This window comes from Epinephelus lanceolatus, chromosome 16, assembly GCF_041903045.1.
Source record: "Epinephelus lanceolatus isolate andai-2023 chromosome 16, ASM4190304v1, whole genome shotgun sequence".
Lineage (NCBI taxonomy): Eukaryota > Metazoa > Chordata > Actinopteri > Perciformes > Serranidae > Epinephelus > Epinephelus lanceolatus.
In genome coordinates this window covers 3,046,893-3,066,732 of record NC_135749.1, presented here as the reverse complement: position 1 = coordinate 3,066,732, position 19,840 = coordinate 3,046,893, and the positions used below count along the sequence as shown (strand labels likewise).

Genomic DNA, 19,840 nt, shown 5'->3' with positions numbered 1-19,840 from the left:
GGCTAGTGCTGTCTGGAGCCTGAGTCAAGCACAGGCCAATTTGGCATGCAGAGGTCTATGGAGAATAAGCCCGATGAAATATATATATGATCTTCTTCAAACATGTATTGTTCCGCGCTACTGTGTCTTATCAGGCTGGCTCCCTCCTGATGTCCTCCAGGCTTGGCAGAGCGAGACTCTACATCGCAGGCTGCGAGGGGCTGATGCACAAGGAATGCTAAGGTTCTCTCACTGCTCCTTACAGTAAACACAACTCATGAGCGCAGCTGCTTTTTGATATAGGAGAGTTCAAAGCACTGTTATCACAAGTGATCAGTTATGCATGTGCTCCAAAATGCAGGAAAAACTAATGCACATAACAATGAGGCAGATTTTTAAGCTGCAGTGCAACTTTTATCAGCTCTTATTAGAGTTCAGACCATTTAAAGCTTTACTACACACAAACCACAGCTCTGGTTCGTGCAGTGGAAAACAACATCTAAAACTTGGCTTTTATTTCTCAACATAAGAGCCTTTCACTGTCTTTGAACCAGAGCAAACACATGTGCAGGACACTGCTGACCTCTGCCTGGCACAGGGGGAACTGCACCCAACAATCACACTGGATAAGTAACCCAGATTCAGTTACACTGCTGCGCTACATCATCAAAAACTGAGGAAATTTTAATGTGTACCCTTCACATAAACAATCCTCAAAGCAACATTTGCATATGTTCCCTGCACATATGTTTTTATAGACGACATCAGTGCTGTAGCGTCGCTTTAAACAGGCTTCACTCAAAAGAATTCACGCTCAGACAGACGGACGGACAACATATAATTTATTAACCAATATGGCAATTTACACAGAGAAGCAAAGACAGAGGAAACGTTTCAGTGATGATGCTTCTGCTTGAACTGTAATCCACAGTAGCCACACGTGCCCACTTTTGTGTCTTTATCCTGCAGAAAGAGAGACAAACAACATCAGTTAGTATCTATCATTCAGGACCTTTGTAAAACCGACCAACAGTCCTCATCAGGGTCCATCAGTGGACCAACAGTCGTCATCAGGGTCCATCAGTGGACCAACAGTCCTCATCAGGGTCCATCAGTGGACCAACAGTCCTCATCAGGGTCCATCAGTGGACTAGTCTCCTGCATGTTTCTGATATGAATGTAATGATTAAATGATATATTTTGGTGGTTTGAGTTGAAGGTGTGAGAAAGAATAGTATCAGTAACATTGTTAACACTGTGCTACATTACAGAGAAATACAAACCGTACTAATGAACCTTCATTAATATAGGACAGACTGATAAAAAAAGAGAGTCCGACAATAAACTAAATGAAATGTGTCGATGTCGACAAAGCATTTCACAGATGGAGCATAAATGTTGTTAATAGTTTAGCCTCCTGCTAACCGGAGCTATAGATTCAAGTTTATGTTTATGTAGCTGACGTTAGCTGAAGCCTCAAATCACAGTGTGTCCTCTGCCTCTCACTTCCCCTCGCTACAGAACACCTCGCTGGGAGGCGAGCGGGAAGCAGCTCTGGAGACACACCCCCCGTCAGCAGCTGCAGCAATCTGAAATCAGCCAGTGCAGCCCCGACTCCCTGCCAGATTAGCAAACTTTCTGTTGCTGCCTTTACACAGGTGAGAGCCACTACTGTGACACCTAGCACTGGGGGGGGGTTTGCGGTGGCCGAATTAAAGCTGCTACAGCTGTTGACTGAAGGTTGTTTACCGATGCTGTCCACAGTGACTGAGAGCGAGGCGGAGGTCTGATAAACAGAGAGTGTGCTGGGCAAGTAGAGCCTGAGCAAACATGCTGCAGGCAACTCTACAATTAAAAATGTTTCAATAAATCAGTGTATGGGAAATACTAGGTTATTGTATGAAGCACATGGATATGCTGTGGTCATCTGGTGGGGAAGGGCGTAGGACAGAGAGGGGGGAGCTGCAGGAGGAGGGGGTATTTTCAAACCCCGGCTTCAAATAAATATAAAATATAACACAACACAATTAAACCACATGAACACTATAATCTGAGTCACAGTTCACACAGTATTTGGCTGCTGGTACAGAAATGGTAAACAGCCATTTCTTCCAGAGAGGCTCTGGCTGGATTATCACACTAATATGATCAAGTCAAATGGACTGATATGATGTCATCACATTAGTCTGCACAGGCTCTTACCAGGTTGATGTAGACTTTGGGATGACCCAGGGCTCCTCCACCTCCATCACAGGACACCACTCTGGCCTCAATGTCGGTCACTGGCTCCTCTGCCACCAGTTTGATGGCAAAGTTCTGATTCACCTTGACACATAAAACGTGATTTCTGTCGTTAAAAGCTTTGTGATATAAGGTTTATGTGGGGGAAAGGGACCCAACACGAAGTCTGAACACAATGAGACTTTAATGGATGTTTTGATTATGATGGCTACCCTCTGTAACATCTATTCATTGTTTGAGCATATGGTGACACAGGGATCAGAAACAGATCTCAGAACAAGATGTCGATGTTGACCACATTTAAATATCTGTATGATACGATACAAAAGTACCACTGACAGTCACGTTGTTCGACAGTTGTCACGTATTATAACTTCACAAGTAAGACTCAACTCACTCTGAGTTAACTGGTTACATTTAAAATAAATGAGTTATCTATCTGTGTAGCAGGGCATGTGCTACAACCAAAGCATTAACACCTCATATATGGCATCATTAATGACAACGTACCTATTTTATAAAAAAATATCCACAAAAGGAGAATGGGGAGAAAGATCTAGGTTGTGTTTTAAGTGAGGAGGACACAGATTGTATTCATCTCCACAAAGCTTAGACAAATCCAATTTTATATATTTCACAGAACATATTACCCCCTCTACAGGCCACATAAAACTGACAGCAACATTTCTGCCTTGTGTCAGTGATGTAAAGTCAGTGGAGGTGATGTCCTGCACATGTTTTGGAGCTGCTCAGTGATAGAAGAATTTTGGAAATACAGTAATATAAACACTTCAAGGACAATAGGCTCGCATATTGAGCAGAACCCAGGAATATGGACATAGATGGATATGACTTCTGTTGCTGTGAAGTTGAACCACTGTAAGAAACACTGCAGCGACAAAATGCTTTCCAATTATTGGAGAGCACAACATGCAGCATCCCCAGGAGACTAGATTAATGAACTTGCCTCTCACTGTACACCTTAAATGACAGAAAATAAAGAACCATACAGGGGCTGAAAACTATTTCTCGTTTTCCTTTCCCAACTCTGATGATTTCTGATCCATTTGTGTGTTTATACATTCAGTGTGTGTTTGTGCTTGCAAGTTCAAACGTCCCTTAGGTTTAGTGTTAGTACATTCTCTCTGTACATATATTTTAAAAAGAGGTACAAAGACAGTATTTCCACAAGGTACAGAAATGATCAGAGGGAATATAAAGCACACTCAGAGTGACACTGTTGTCTGTATTCTCAATTCCTGTTTTCATATTTGTTTTATTAACGGGATAATATTGGTTCTCAGGTATTAAGAAGAGCAGTGGAGTAAATGTGTGTTTGATCGATGGTGAGGAGAGTTTATTTATGTAGTAGTTTGGTTAGTGATGGATTAGTGTGGTTTGGGATTGGGATTAGGACTTCTGCCTACTCCTTTTCAGACATTAAATGTTAACTTACGTTTCTCATTGTAAGTCTGTTAATGATTTATGGCTTGTCTGTTTTGTAGGGTTTTTTTGTCTACAACTTATTCTGATTTTTTTAAATGTCGAAATAAACATATTAAAGAAATAGTATCCTTAAAGTTTACGTGTTTTTAATTTTTAATGTGTTAGTTTTTTCCTTTGCTTATTTTCCTTTGTTTTAGGATAAGTATCTTTCTACTTTTACTGTCTTTTCTGAATAAAATGTCAGATGCACCAATGTAAACCTGACACATTTCTAAAGCTGCACCTGCACTGTAATTTCAATATGCTAATATAAACTAATCTTTGAATAAATAAATAAATAAATAAGTGAGTTGGTTATTACTTACCTCTTTCTGTCTGCCAACAAATCTGGCTCTCCTGGGATCCTGTTCATCATACACCTGAGAGGAGAACAGTGACGTTAGGAACTCAGACAGCAGCAGCAGTAACGTTACAACATCTTATTTTGCTGCTGACTTGGAGGTCCGTTTGAGGGCACTATGTTTTGCTAGCACCATCAAAGAGCAAATACATCAGCTGTCCTTTCAAACAAAGCTACGTTTTATCACAGTGGATATTAGCCGTGTTACTAACAATGGCCGAACTCCAAATATTAGAGGGAAAGGGAAAAGAACTTAGTCACTTTGAGGGCTGTCCGATAATGGACGTAACGGACCTAGCAGCTATGCTAAGCTAACGTCAGGGCACCAGGTGATACCGTTACGATACAATCACAGAGAGTCACGTTAACGCTCACCTGTCCGGTGTGAGTGATGGCCTCCCCGGTGCTGGACACCTCCACACTGTAGCGGTGAACAGGTACAGCTGTCAGCCTCAGAGGTGAAGCGAGCACCTTAGCATTTCTACTGAAGGACAGAAGTCTGCCCACTGCGGCCGCCATGTTTACAACAGCCTGTTCTCCCAGGGTGCTTTGCGGAGCGCGATTTATGGAATTTTTATTCCCCTGAGTTTTGCTTCACAGGTTCAACACACTTCTCCACGGTATTCCACGCTAGGAAGGTTTCCAGTTGAAGTCTAATATTTAAGTAGACGTAATAAAACATAACGAGTAAGACTTATGGCATTTTAGGGTCTGCTAATGGAAAGAGAAGGCAAAGCTGGAGAAGGAAACTGTCTGACAGGCTAAACTGAGGGCATACAACTCAACGTCGCCATCGCTAACCGGAAGCTGTTGTGTCCTGTAAGCAAGAAGAGCACCACGGTCGCGTTGAGCCGAATAAAACGCAACATTCAGGGATATATTCCCTGTTTTAAAGCTTCAAGGGATACTTGAAAGGTTTGTTAACGCTCTGTGGTTTTGTTATGAGGCTGTGTCATGTCCGGGACCAGTGTGTGGACCGATTTTATGTCTGGTATTGGCGCTATCAGGTCAACTCTGACATGCTGTCTCCTTGGCATGTTGCATGGCTGTCTGACAGTGTTGTCAGGCTGTAGTGTTTACATGTGTAACAGCTTTAAATATGTCATACAGGGTCAGGTAAAGCTCCACATGACTTAACATTAAGTTGCTAAATATTTTTAGGAAGCTTGCTGTATGCGTATGTTGCGGATTCTCATGATTCATACACATGCGGAGCAGTACTGATTTGACCATTGACACCTGGGATATTTATATTGATGAAGCAGCGCTATTTTTGGTATGTTTACATTTACTTTCATATACTGATTAATGTCGTGGTGAGTTATATTTTGGCGTTTGATAAAAAAAAAATTGAATGTGATGGGAAGCAGCTAAGGGCATTCATCGTTCATTACTGCAACCAGCTAAAACTTCCACAGGTCAGATTTTCTACAGTGTTCATTGTTCATGAGGTTTTTACCAGGAGCCGAATTATCCACAGAGGTCTCATCCTCTCCAAAACAAACAGACCTGACGATTTAAAGTGGTGAAAACACTAAAAAAAACAGTTTCATGTCACAAATCAGTGTTTCTCCTATGCTGTTTGGCATGTCGGCGAGTGTCCAGCACCTGCTAATGTGTGCCAACCTGTTTTCTCTAATAACTTAGGATCCAGACGCTCAAGAAATTTTTACCATCAGCCGAATTATCCGCAGAGGTCTCTTCCTCTTTAGTACAAACAGACCAGGTGATTAAAAACAGTTAAAACACTGAATAAAGTAGTTTCACGTTACAAATCAGTGTTTCTCCTATGTTGTTTGGCATGTCTGAGAGGGGCTGTTAGCCCAGCACCTGTTAATGTGTGCTCACCTGTTGTCTCTGATAACTTGAGATCCAGATATTGATATAGTCACAACATTACAAGTATCATTGTTTTTAATTATATAAATGAATGATATTACAGATACAAATTAAACTTTAGGTAGCCCATTAGAAATATATAATCAATTGCCTGTAAAAAAAAAAATGGCTTAAGTGAGTTGAACAGTTGAAATTTACAGTTGAAACAAAGGTTATAAATCAGGATATGTCGCAATATCTTTTGTTGCGATACTCAGCGTATCACAACATATTTAAAACTGCAATAAGACTTTAGCATCGTGATGATATCATATTGTGGATCCTCTGGTGATTTCCACCCCTAGCGGTTACCAGGAGCCAAATGACCTGCAGAGGTATTTTCCTTTCCAAAACAAACGGAACACGTTTTTAAAGATATTTTTTCGGGCATTTTTTAGCCTTTAATTGATAGGACAGATGAGCGTGAAGGGGGGAGAGAGAGAAGGAGTGACAGGCAGCAAAGGCCCACAGGCTGGAGTCGAACCCGGGCCGCTGCGGCAACAGCCTTGTACATGGGGCGCCTGCTCTACCACTAAGCCACCGACGCCCCAGAACACGTTTTTTAAAATCAATAAAAAACACAGCATTTAAGTAGTTTCATGTTTTAAAAAATATATATATATTTTTGGGACACTCTGGTCACAGAGGGACTGCTAACTATGAGGCAAAAACGCAAAAAAGGCAAATGTCCCTATTTAGAGCCAGTGTTTGGTTTGTCTGCTCTGGGCTACTGTAGCAACATGCCTGTGCAACATGGCTAATCTCATGGCAAACACGTGCCCTTTGTAAATTTAAATGGCTCGTTCTAAGGTAACAGAAACACTACATTTCTTATTTCCAGATGAATATACACTAAAGATAACATTCTTATTATACTAAATAACAATTCTGCCAATATGTCCCCCTCAGTCCTACACACTGGACCTTTAAGTCAAGTCACAACATGACACAAAAAAAATGTAGTTTCATATCACATAAGTTTGATTTGTAGCTGCAGTTATATATGACTTCTCTTTGTCTCTCTCTGCAGCCCTTGACACCATGGCGCCCCTCCTCTTGAAGCACCTGGCTGCCTCCCTGACTCGCCAAGTGGCCCAGATGAGCCGGCTACATCTGAGCTTCTCCTCACCTGCAGCTAGTGCTTACAGATGTCTCTGCTCCCTCACCTCAGCTCCACACACACTACTCCTGTCGTCAGCCAGAGTCAGCTCCATCCAGCCTCCCTCGTCCGGCTCCTCTGCACAGTGTGGACCGTCTCTGTTGGGACAGTGTCAGCATCTTCCCTGTGTCCAGCCCTCGGCAGGGATGAAAACCAAGTCTGCCCTGAAGAAGCGCTGCGAAGACTGTTTCTTTGTTCGACGGAGGGGACGTTTGTACGTGTTCTGCAAGACAAATCCGAGACACAAGCAGAGGCAGGGCTGAAATGTTGAGGGAGTGTTAGGAAGATTGTTTTGTGATTGTGGAAATGTAAAAGAACTGTGATGCAATAATAAATTGTTTGGCTGAAGTGTGTGCATATCTCTCTGCACTCTTCTTCTGTTTTCTTTTAACAGCAATGGATGCATACAACCTTCTCCACAGTAAACAAACTGAATTTATTTAACCATTCTTTCTGCACCACATTAATATGATAAACAGCTAATATGAGATTAGTTTAATTAAGCTAAGATATCCTAAAGGACTGTGACACCTTTCTCTCTCAGTAAACGTGTAATGGCCTAATCAGTAAAGCTTCAAGCTTGTACTGTAAAGTACATGTGTATGACCGATGCTAGGGGCATATATTGGCAGAAATGGAATATAGGTGTGTAATTTTTTGGCTTATAATCACCTGAAAATAAGAACTGTAGTGTTTTTGTTACCTCAGAATACCTTACACTGGTTGCAGATAGAGCCATTCGCATTTTCATGTCAGCTAGTTAGCAGCCCCTCTGTAACAAGCAGCGTTGGATAAACAGATTTTTTTTTAGCGTGAAACTGCTTTATTCAATGATTTTACCAGTTTAAATCACCTGGTTCATTTGTTTGAAGACAATGAGACCTCTGTGGATAATTCAGCTATGGGTTAAAACCTCCTGAACATCTGGATCTTAAGTTATCAGAGAAGAAAGTGAGCACAGAATAGCAGATGCTTGGCTCACAGCCTGACACAGACATGCCAAATAGCATCAGATAAACACCAATTTTTTAACGTGAAACTGCTTTATGCAGTGTTTTTACCGGTTTAAATCACTAGGTCTGTTTGTTTTAGAGAGGAAGAGACCTCTGTGGATAATTCGGCTCATGGTAAAAATCTCCTGAATGTCTGGGTCAGAAAAAAGGTGAGCACACATTAGCAGATGCTGGGCTACTGGCCTGTCTCCGACAAGCCAAACAGCGTAGGAAAAACACTGATTTGTAACATGAAACTGCTTTATTTAGTGTTTTCACCAGTTGAAATCAGCTGTTCTGTTTGTTTTGGAGAGAAAGAGACCTCTGTGGTTAATTCGGCTCACAGTAAAATCTCCTGAACAATGACCACTTTCAGCTGGTTGCAATCTGCAATCCCCCTCAGTCTTACACATACTGCTTCTTTGAGAGTTTGACTGGAAACGGGGAAAAAATGCTTTTATCTGTTTCTCTGTGGACCATTAAACGGGTTAGTTATTAGTCTATTTTGTAAACTACGTAAAACTATCTTTTCATACACAGCACTCATCTGATCATAGTCTGAATGTTCTGCAAATTGGACCACAGCTACCTGAAATTCTAGGAGTGAATGTTTTTGTCTTGTCCATGAGATTACAACTTGTAAACACACTAACATTAGCCTGTTGTTGGAGTCCTTCCATCGTTCTTCCACATGAGGGAACCAAAGTCCATGCTGCACGAATCCAGGCTCTAACCTGCTGTAAAATACACTCTGTCCCCTTTTGTTACCACTGTGACCTGGTGTAAGTCGTCCTTATGTCTCTGTGGTTCCTACAGATCAGTCTTTATCAGTGTCTTTACAATATTGATTCACAAAAAGTTGTATGTTCCCAGGCTTACACAGTGTTTAGGCCGTGTCAGAAACTGGTTTTTAATCCTAAAATCTATGGCCACCTTTTCTCTGGTTGTATTATTATGTAAGATGGAGGAAGCACAACAGTTTTGACAAGCTGTAACATTCAAGCTGTGCAGGTATGGAAACCTGACTGGGTTGTACGGTGTTTGACAACAAACACTACGACTGCTGCCACCCTGCTCCAGCAGTTGTCCTAAAGGTAATATTTACTGATGGAGGAACAGGGGATAACAAAACACCTGCTCATGTGCACGTATTCTACATTTCTGCATCTGAATGTTTGTGTAGTAAATTAGCAGCCTCAGTTAGCAGCTAGTTTATATTTGCAGGTGTCAGTAGAGGTTCACTCTGTCAGCATTAACCAGTCAGCCCCGGGGTGCGATGCAGATCGTCCATCTGCAGCTTTGAAAACAAGTCTGTTTAAACGGGCAGTTGCTGTCATGTGCAGAGATTAATGGGTGGATCAAATGATGCAGGAAACTGGACTTCAAATACAAACTGAATCTGACAGAAGGCAAATCACCCCAAACATCTCAAACACACATTCCACACACAGTCAGAGGGTTGTTTCCTTCATATTCTGCTGTGATACATGAGTGTGTTTTTTTTGTTGCTTAGATAAGTGAGTTGAATATGTCAAATATCCACCTCTCTTCAAATGTTTCACCCAGATCATACAACTTCTGCACATGTTGGGTCTCAGATTAAATAACGCTCCAATGTTAGGGCAAATTTCATGGAGGGAAAAACTGGAATGGCCAAAATGGGTCCCTTGACCTCTCACCTGAAGATATCTGAATGAGTTCTATGGGTACCCACAAGTGCTCCCTCAGCTTGAGAGGGCTCCTTTTAAATATTTTGTTCCCTACAATCAGTGTACTCCTTCAAATTAAAGCTGTATATTTGTCTTTTTAAGGAAAGGGACAACCAGCCTATTTACAGAATAATAAATCACCTAACACATGTATATACAGATATACAAGACATTAAAACAGGATTGTTGTGGCACTTGAAATGTTAACTGTACTGACATTAGTCTATGTACATCAGATAGGAGCAGTGTATAGATATAGGGACATTTAGTGGTGTCTAGCAGTGAGAATTGCAGATTGCAACCAGCTGCAGAGGTCTCCTCCTCTTTAAAACAGAGTGATTTAAATTGGTAAAAACCCAGTATAAAGCTGTTTCATGTTCAGAAAAAAATAGGGCTAATAAATACAGTGGCCGACACAAAAAATACAAAAACACAAATGGCCCTATCTGGAGCCAGTGTTTGGTTTGTCCATTCTGGGCTACTGTAAAACATGGAGGTTCAACATGGCGATCTGCGCAGACAAGGACCTGCTTCCTATGTAAATATAGACGGCTCATTGTCAGGTAACGAAAAACAATGATTTTTATTTTCATGTGATATACACTAAGGAAAACCTTCTTGATTATATTATATTCCATTTCTGCCAATATATCCTCCTAAATCCTCCACACTGGACCTTTAACCCTACAATATGAAACCAAAGTGAATCAGTGTGTGATTCCTTTAACTCTCCATATTTTGTATTTGTAGTTTTCCACTAGCCTATATACTACATCAGCATAACCAAATTCCTTAAATCCAGCTACAGCTTTTGGGTTGGGAATGCCATGCTAAGATTTTTGGTGGCCCAATCTATCCACCCATGAAAACACTTCTGTTGGCGCCATTGAATAAATCCCATCACACTATTTCCGGAGCTCTACAATATCTATGGTGCATTATTATTAGTTTAAAGTGACATTTCCGGCGCATAACATATTAAAATATATAGTTTTCTTTGTAATGATTTAAAAGAACTGATTTTATCATAACATTGTTTTGGATTGGGCCCACTCACGAGGAAACTTGTGTGACATGACCGTGTGCGTGGGTGCGCGCATGTGCCACCAGGTGTCAGATTTTGTCTTTGCCTTCAAAATAAAAGCTTGAACACGATGCCGCTTTTAGGGAAATGTTATCACGAATTTCTTTTTTTCTATATGTACACATGCTCAGTGATACTAGACTGTAGGCTGTGTAACGAGGCATTCACTCAAACTTGCATGCACGTTTTCAATGTCAATTAAAAAAATCTTTTATTCCAGCACATGTGCTACTTATTTTGTGAGAAAACACAATTGTTCATCGCAGCATTAATAACAGACAACGCCACTGGAGCTTTATTTTGAATTTCACAACCGGAAGTCGCGTCGTTTCGTGGAGCTAGCTTGTTAGTGCGCGCGGCTCCTCCCTGCCAGCATCAGTCTGTCCTCCAGTCAGAGGAGGAGGAGGAGTAGGAGCTGAGGAAGAGTCTGTGCAGGAGCTAAACTGCTAATTAAATTAACTTCAGGAACATTTTGGACTTTTGTTTGTTTCTTTTCGGGGAGTAAGTTTGTGTCGTGAGAGATGAAGTCATCCAACAGTCGTGCCTCCACAGTGGGGAGAAACCCCTTCGTGCACGAGCTGACATTCACCATGACAGAGAAGATAAAGGTAAGACATTAAAATGACGGATGGGGAAATTAATTACGTAATGTGATAGGTAGACACCGCCCTGTGTCATCTGCAGCTCATTAAATGCGCCTTGTTTATATTGTGTGTTTAGTGTGTTTACAACAGCTAAACTTTACACACCTTGTTGGGCTGACACACTTTAATTTCATGTTTTGTGGGCTGTTTCACACTCTGCTGAATCTTTAGCACAAAAATACACCATAAATAAGTTCTTTAATCTCAGCAGTGATGCAGCTTTGTTATAAACAAAGAAATGTGCTTCCAGTGTTTCCCTGGTTGTGGTCAGTGTTAATGGAGTGCAGGGCTCATGCTGAGGTGTACTCCTTACAGGCTGACAGCAAGCAATTTAAAAAGTAAAACCATGTGTTCAGCAAAACTTTCATTCACTCACATCTTAAAAATAATTTCACATATCTTGCATCATTTCATAGCTCTCTGTTACACTGTCATCTTATACAGTTTTTTCCATGTGTGCACAAGTGAAAGGTGCATATAGTGTTAATAGTAATGAGTGTATAGTTGTGTCTAAATTTAGTAGGGGTGTAAATCACCAGCTTAATCACCATACGATATTATATCGATTTGTTTGGATGATGATACGATGTTTGCCGATATCACAAAGTCTGTCACAATACGATTTTGATTCGATTCAGGAGCCTGCGATCGATATGACACAATATCATATGCCCATCTAACACAATCATTTACATCAACTCACAGAAACAACTAGAATATGATTTGACCATTTTATTTCTGAGCTCTGTTTGTTGTTTGAGCGGAGGTGCGCTTGCCCAGAAATGGTGACACAGATGTGCTATGTGAATTTCAAAATAAATGTTTATCTTTAAGATGACGATATGGATCGATGTTTTCATTTTGCATCAATATAATCAGATCGTTAATCAATGAATCGATGTATTGTTACACCCCTAAAATTTAGTACTTTATATTTTATATTTTTCTAATTCTGATATATATCTTCTTTTATTTCATCTTTATTCTGTAAGTATTCTGTTGCCATTCAACTTGCCTCTCTATCTGTGTTATTTGAGCTGCTGTAACATGTGGATCAATAAAGTCTTGTCTTATCTTGTCTTGTCTTAAAACCCTATTCACTCACTCAACTTAATATTTTCTGGAAAGAGCTTCCACTTAAAACTTTTGGTTTAGCACAATACAGTAACATGAAAGTTTTGAGTACACCAGACACAAAATAAATGTGTCACATGACCCTTGTCTGTCAATTTTACATCAGTCTAACACAGGTGTCGGCACCTTTACTATCAAAAGAGACGTTTTTGGCCAAAAAGCTCTCAAATAATCTGCCTGGAGCTGCAAAACACACCTGAGCCTTAAATTAAGGTAACAGTAAGTCAGCATTGAGTGATTTAGAAAACATCTAAACACTGTTTTCTTCAGCTTCAGGCCTGAAACACATTGTCTCCACCTACTTAGTGTTGTAATTAAGTGAAAACGTCTGTATAAATTTTAGTCAAATTAACTCACAACTCTGAAATTGTTGACTTTACACACAAAAAAATATGTCAAGCTTACAAGGGGTGAGTTCTTATGTCATTTTGACGATCAGGGTCAAATGTGATTTAACATTAAAATATTGTGTCGTGGATCCCAATCTGTTTTCAGATACCTTGACAGCCTTATACTCCTGTGTTCCTTTCAGTTACCGTCCCACCTTGTTGTCGGTCCAAGCAGAGAAATCTCTGGTCTTACTTTTCCCCATTTCAGTAGTATTTTCTGTCACTTAGCATTAATTTTGTGTCATGGATGTTTTGGGGTTTACAGTGTATACATGCTATGAGTTTACTTTGTTAGGATTTACCTTAGTTTTCTTATGGGAATAGATTGTGTCTATACACAACCATAGATGGTCGTCTCAGACTCAATTCAGATTTTACTGTCTGAAGGAATCTCTACTGGAAAATCTGCGTTTTAGTTTTGCTTGTTTATCCACAGAAATAAGAGCAACACGTGCAGCTTTACATTAAAATCAAATGTGGGTACGAATCAAACACTTAACTGTTTTCTTACATTTTTATTCACATAACTTCCTCATATGCTCCATCATGAGTGTTATCAGAGTCTTGTGGTGTCGTTATGGGGCGAGCCACTGCCCCTCATTTTCCTGGATGTACCAAGCCAGACTTGAATCTTGATTGTGCACTTTGCATGTCAGATTTGCATTTGATTTTCAACCGTGCAACTTTCGATAATGGCAGTCAAAACATGCACTCACCCACCCCCCCCCCCCCCCCCCCCCCCCCCCCCACATCACTGCACTGGTCACTCACCACTCTGACATGCTGGACTGGATTACATGCACTTGGCTTTGTCTCTCACATTCTTCGTCTGTCAGTCTTCACTCCTCTCCTTTCTTTCTCGCAGTTTCTTTTGACTTGTCCGACTGATTATGCACACACACATACGGGCACACTGTGTTTACACTGGGGTGTTGCCACAGGGTTTAACAGGCTGACAGCTATGTGTGCTTAGATAGTCCTCATTAGAATGGATCAGTTTCCAGGATAGCATTGCAGGAGTGACTAATGGTTTGGGTTAGGTTAAAGTCAAGGTTAGGAGCTGTCCAGTGAGGAGTCGTCTCTGTTGGAGAGCCTTCCTGCAGACTAGGGGTGGGTGATATGGCCCGAAAATAATATCACCATATTTAGTGTGCTTCAAATAGTCAGTAAAAACTAAAGAGAAATGATCTGTCATGTCTTTAGTTTGTGAACAGCAACGGAGGGAGAGACGCTGTGCTGCTGCCAGAGGAGCCGCTGAATGAGTTCCCTCTGAGTGCTAAGAGAAGTAAAACATTCAGGACGCCACAGTTTATTCCACACTACTGAAGCTGCTCCTCTTTTTACTGGAACCAGCAAGGAGTCTGTGATAATTTCACTTTCAGCCATGTTTGTTGTTCACGTCAATATGTCAAAAAGTCCAAATATTGCGATATGAATTTTTCATATCATATTAAAAATGAGACCAGTATTGGACGATATGACATGGCACAGCCTGACTGCAGACATTTAAAGAAGGGCAAAAGCCCTGTTAAAGTAAGGTACAGGCTCTCGGCTAAACCTGAACATGGTAGTGTTGGGTGAGATACTCTGCTGGTTTCATTACAGCTGCACGGCTGAGGCTGAATCCTAAATCAACCATTCAAGTTGATGGTTTCTGACTGCTGGAGGAGGGCAGGCTGGCTCCAGTGCCTCCTCATCAATCAGCCAATGGATCAATAGGTTCTCATGCTTGGTGATTGGTGGGGCCTGCTGACACATTGACTGCTAATGTAGTTCAACTGAGCAACTAAACACGTAATGTCATCCAGTTTTATGCTAAGATAAAACTGACTGAGGGATTTTCATGTGCCCTGTTCTTCCTAAAGAAACCCGTCAAACCAGTTGCCGTGAAAATAAGTATCAAATGTGTTGCGTTTTTTTAGATTCTGTTTCAGACAAGAGGAGGAAGTTTACTCCCTGCGCTCTGCCCCATCAGGTTTATCTGTTTCCACATAGCTCCAGGGCCCAGAGGTGCCTGCTTTCATTCACAGCAAAGCACACACAGCACAAGGCTCAGGAAATTGGCCTTTATGTGGGCACCGCCGGTTCCTAACAATTACATTCCTCTGAGAAAAGTGGTAAACCCTTTCTGGCTTTTTGGTTTTGCATACTTTCACTGCACGCCTTTAGGATTACTCTGTGGAGACCTTCCTCTCAACACTTCAGTTTAGCTCGCTGAATGTGATAACTAAAGTTTTTTTTGATTGTAAACAGTTGTGTGTCTGTGCCACAGCAGCAGCCCAGTGAATGTAAGCTGGACCATGTGTGTCTCTGTGTCTGGTTCACACCACCCACCGCCTGCTTTTAATGTGGCAGTGAGGTGTGTTTTTCCACTTCACACATATGTGCGGACCTAGGTGTGTGCACGCATACACAGTCCCACAAGCTCTTCCTGAACAAAAACTTCACTTCCTACATAGATGCCACGGGCTTTAGATCTATATGACGGCAGGATGTGTGTGTTTTTCTAGGTGGGTGTTAAAATCTGTGGGTCTCCTATATTGAGACAACACATGCTGCTCGATGCCTGAGTACATCCTCCCCTCTGGCACTTTGTCCTGCAGATATTCTTTTTCTGAATTTCAGGAAACCTGATCAACAACACTGTAGATCAACTAGGTCAGCAAGTGGGACAGACAGACAGACAGGCAGATAGACAGTAGCGCTCATTCCAGCTGAGTCACACATTGTTGAACACTGAACATCATACAGACATGGCTGCCAACTCGCCAGCTTGCTGACAAAATACCTGTGACATTTGACAGAGCGGCAGTGTCCAGAGACTGGATCAGGACCCTTCTCAGATCTCTGTAAATATCTCAAATACTTCTGGAAACATGGCAGATATTTTTGGCTGTTAAAAACCTAATCTACTGGCTCTGTTCGTATGTTGTCCTGCGAAAAGTAATGCACCAAAATTTGTACAGTAATCCCTGTCAAACCCACGTACTTTGGAAGGTCCCCAGATGTCCCCAGGTGTACACTGCACACTGACTGAGAGTTAGCGCTCCTCACTTTCACACTGCTCTACAGTACAGACAGCTGCAGACACAGACCCAGGGTAAATCTGAGTGAGATGGAGGCAGCTGCCCAGAGGAAGAGAGGTTACGCCTCATCAGGCTCTGAGATAACGTCATCTTCTGCCCTAAATTCACAGCTCAGAGCAACTTAATTCGACACAGTCTCAGGCTTTTGCTTGTTATCTTGGGTCAGCAAAAAATGTTGTTGAACATTTCTGGTCACAGTTAGCATTGTTAGCCTGCATTAGCTCTGAGGTCTTGTTTTGTTTACTATATTACGTGAACATTCAAATCCTCAAACTCTGTTTGGGGGAAAAAAGGGACAAATGGTCGAATATTTAAATCGAACAGCCAAATTTGATTTGACTGATATAATTAAGAGTCAGGGACAACCCTAATTTATTGGATTATATTTGGTACAGATATTCTCGGTCTCCAGATGATGAACTATAAAGACTTTGATCTTTGTCTTTTCATCTCGCCCAATCATCAGCTCAGGTCTGGTTTATGACCAAATATCTGCAAAGACAACAACATTTCCATAAACTCAGGCTGAGCTATGTGTTCAGTGCTAATTAGCAAATGTTAGCACAATGCTAACATGCTAAACTAAGACGGTAAACATCATACCTGCTAAACTTGTTTGGATTAGCATTGTGAGCGTGTTAGCATGCTGATTTAACTGTCTGCTTGAATACAGCCTCAAAGAGTCGCTGGGGAGGCCGTGGAGTCTTTTATCAACGTCTCAAAGACAGTATTTGTTGACTTTGGTGTTTAGAGGTCAATAGTGAGGTGTTTTCTAACCTGCGCTTCACAGATCACCTGTCAGTCATTGGTATGTTTTGTAGGTGACGCATTTGTTCTTCTGTGCAGTCAGTATTTCAAATAAGATTGAAGAAATACTGACAGAATGAAAAATAATGTCATTTGTAGACGCATGTTTTTGTGTTGAGAAAGCTGAAGTTCCCTGCTGTAGGATGGGCTGAGTGACGACGTGCTTTCTGCCCTGTCTATTTGTTGAACCCCTCGTCCCAATAGCATGCCTATTGAGGCTTTGTGTAATGAGCAAACGCTGGAAACAACAACATGGCGGACTAGTGGTTTGCTAATATGTTGTTAGCATTGCGTGTTCTAATGAGGACTTTACACTTGAGCTCACGACTTCACAGATGAACTGAGGCGTCTACTGCACCCAGTGTTTTATGCTCACCTCAGTGTCCGCCGTTTAAAGTCTACTAAAACCAATGATTGTGGATCAGGACTGGACGAACCAACAGATGGTGGGACACTTAACAGAGTGGGACTGTTTTTGATGAGGAGTGAAAGGAAAAGTTATGCATGTCTAGAGAATCACTAGTTTGTTTAAGTTTGCTGCTTTGTCCTTAAAATTGAACAGGAATCAGCGGTGTGGGGTCGTCAGTAGGTGTTTTGAAAAAGGTAACATTAGCCTGAACACTTTACAGATAGAGAGCTAACGCATGGACCACAGGTGGGCTCAGCTGCTGCTCAGCTGCAGAACATCTAGAGAAAAGGAGTCTCGCTGTGTTTTCATCATCAAATAGGCAGTGAATAAAATGGTGTTTTGATAATGTCACAGACATTTAAGTATTTATTTTTGGCTCAACACTTCCTGTTTCAAAGTAAAAGTCCCCTGACAATGTTTCTGTGGATAGAATCCCATAATTTGTTAACATGAGGCTTTGTGTTGTGAAATATTTGCAGTATCATGTTGTTGATAATGTGGTTGTTTATGTGGATCACTGGCTTTCAGTTGTGGAAATACAGCAGTTACAGCAGCAGGCAGCTCTGCAGCAGCACCACTGTCTGTGTGAATGCTTGGAGTCTGTATTTGTGGTCATGTTCTCAGTCTCAAACAGCTTTAACAGGTCATGTGACATGCTGTTTCACTACACAAACAAATATTTAGGACCACAATTTACATTACAGACACCACCAACTGTCCATGTAACAATTTGGCCACATGTTATTAATAACTGCCTTTTTTTAAACAAAAAAATTAGTGGTCCTAAACTATGACGCTTGTAAAAAGTGTTTCCTTGAGCCACTTGACAGCACGATGCATGTGTGTGTGCACAGGATCAGCATGGTACCACCTCTGTATTAGTTTGAGCCCGGAAATCCCTGTTGTATAAAGGTGTTTTCACATTTAGTTCTTTTTCACTAACTGAACTCAGTCCTCTTATAGTGCACCAAAAAGTGGACCAACAGAAAAGGGACTCAGTTCTTTTTGTGTTCACATTAACAGTTCATTTCAAAAAGGACTCAGCTCTGTTTCTGGTCAACTTCAGCTCTGATGTGGACTCAGTCCTTGATATAGTTTTGTGTACTTTGACGTGGCGCTGCAGTGAGGTTATGAAGCTCCTCACTTTCAGATGAACTTAAAATTGTCTCTGTGCTGTAGATTGTTGCCATTTGATGTATTCTGCTTTTTACATCTGGAGACGTGCAGTATCTTCCGTGGACCAAACTATTCCTTTTCCTGCGTCCTTGCAAGCGTTACAGGCCGATGGGGTTTCACCTAGTTTTTCAAGCGTCCTTGTGCAACATCATGTGATCTAGAGGGCTAAATACAACAGCAAAGAGCAAAGTGAACCTAGAGCGCTTTGTGTTCCCAGTGCACAGGTTAAGCAAACTACACCACGGACTTGAAGTGAACCAAACTCTGACCCCCTCACGAGGATGTCTGGTTCTCTTGGAGAGTCAAGTGTGAAAACACCCGAAAACATTTTAGAGTTGCAGAGGCTACATGAGCTACGTGGGATCTGATAAATTGCCTTGAGTGATGTCACCTGACCCAACTGTCCGTGGTTGAGTTGCATTGTGGGTCATGTAGGCACCAGGTTTTGAAAAGGAAGAAGAATGATATCCTCACTTTTAGTTTCAGGTAAGGGTCAGGCCCCAAAAATAATGGACTCTACAATTCACACAGTGCAACTCAATAGCTTCTTTTGTTCGACCCTTCCTGCATAAAAACCCACAGCTTTCAAACGCCACGCCCCGGTTTTGTAATACAGGCTTTCTGTTCAAAAGGCAGAAGCCCAGTTTGAGATAACCTCGATGACATCATCAGGGTTTCCTTATATTTTCACAGATTTTAGAAAGCTTCTTCAGAGCAACATAAGACGACGTAGAAATGTTTTCACAGGCTGACGAGTAAACTGATGTGTACAAATTGTTGGAGTGGCCCTTTAACATACTGTGTTCTATCCAGTCTTGTACATAAGAGGAGGCGTTTGATGACAATCAGAGAATAAACCTTTGCCTTTATATTACAGTGAGGATGTGTGGTACAAGGGAGCCCAGCGCTGCAGGAGCGCGTTGCTACAGTGAATTTTAAATCATCTGTGGAGGATGGGCCGGTGCTCTCATAAAACACTAGAAATGGCTCCCCTCTGCCCCGCCCCAGCTCATTCTCATGCCACCTCCTGAGAAAATGTCAGAGGATCCTCCCAGATGGATTCGTTAAGCTCTGATGATGAGTCCACAGTGTGTCAGGCATGGGGGGGGGGGGGGGGGGGGCGTTAGAGCATCATAAATCTCCCCCATACTGTTTATTTATTAATACAGCTCTGCAGTGTGCACCTGGGCTCCTCCAGAGGGAGAGACACACAGGAAAGACTGGACAGGAAGGGGGTGGAGAGGGGATGGAGGGGTGGTAGATATGATTCCCCAGAGTGGTCACAAAAAGCACATCAATGCAAAGTA

At 41.7% G+C, this 19,840-nt stretch overlaps 3 protein-coding genes across 3 annotated transcripts in view; 2 read left to right on the top strand and 1 right to left on the bottom strand.

The window, feature by feature from the left end:
- Nucleotides 1–804: 804 nt before the first annotated feature.
- Nucleotides 805–4,617, bottom strand: ndufs6 (NADH:ubiquinone oxidoreductase subunit S6). Its single transcript, XM_033636402.2, has 4 exons — nucleotides 4,442–4,617; nucleotides 4,032–4,085; nucleotides 2,182–2,304; nucleotides 805–942 (listed from the first exon to the last, which is right to left on the bottom strand). The coding sequence occupies exons 1-4, from the start codon at nucleotides 4,583–4,585 to the stop codon at nucleotides 874–876; spliced, it is 390 nt and encodes a 129-aa protein (XP_033492293.2). The 5' UTR covers nucleotides 4,586–4,617; the 3' UTR covers nucleotides 805–873.
- A 2,368-nt stretch (nucleotides 4,618–6,985) lies between these two features.
- mrpl36 (mitochondrial ribosomal protein L36) lies at nucleotides 6,986–7,366 on the top strand. The gene has a single exon (XM_033636403.2). The coding sequence runs from the start codon at nucleotides 6,986–6,988 to the stop codon at nucleotides 7,364–7,366; it is 381 nt and encodes a 126-aa protein (XP_033492294.1).
- Nucleotides 7,367–11,258: 3,892 nt separating this feature from the next.
- Nucleotides 11,259–19,840, top strand: part of lpcat1 (lysophosphatidylcholine acyltransferase 1) — a 36,848-nt gene continuing 28,266 nt past the window's right edge. Inside the window, exon 1 of the mRNA XM_033637407.2 lies at nucleotides 11,259–11,496. Coding sequence (XP_033493298.1) covers nucleotides 11,410–11,496 — 87 coding nt within the window. The 5' untranslated portion in view covers nucleotides 11,259–11,409. The remainder of the gene's footprint in view (nucleotides 11,497–19,840) is intronic.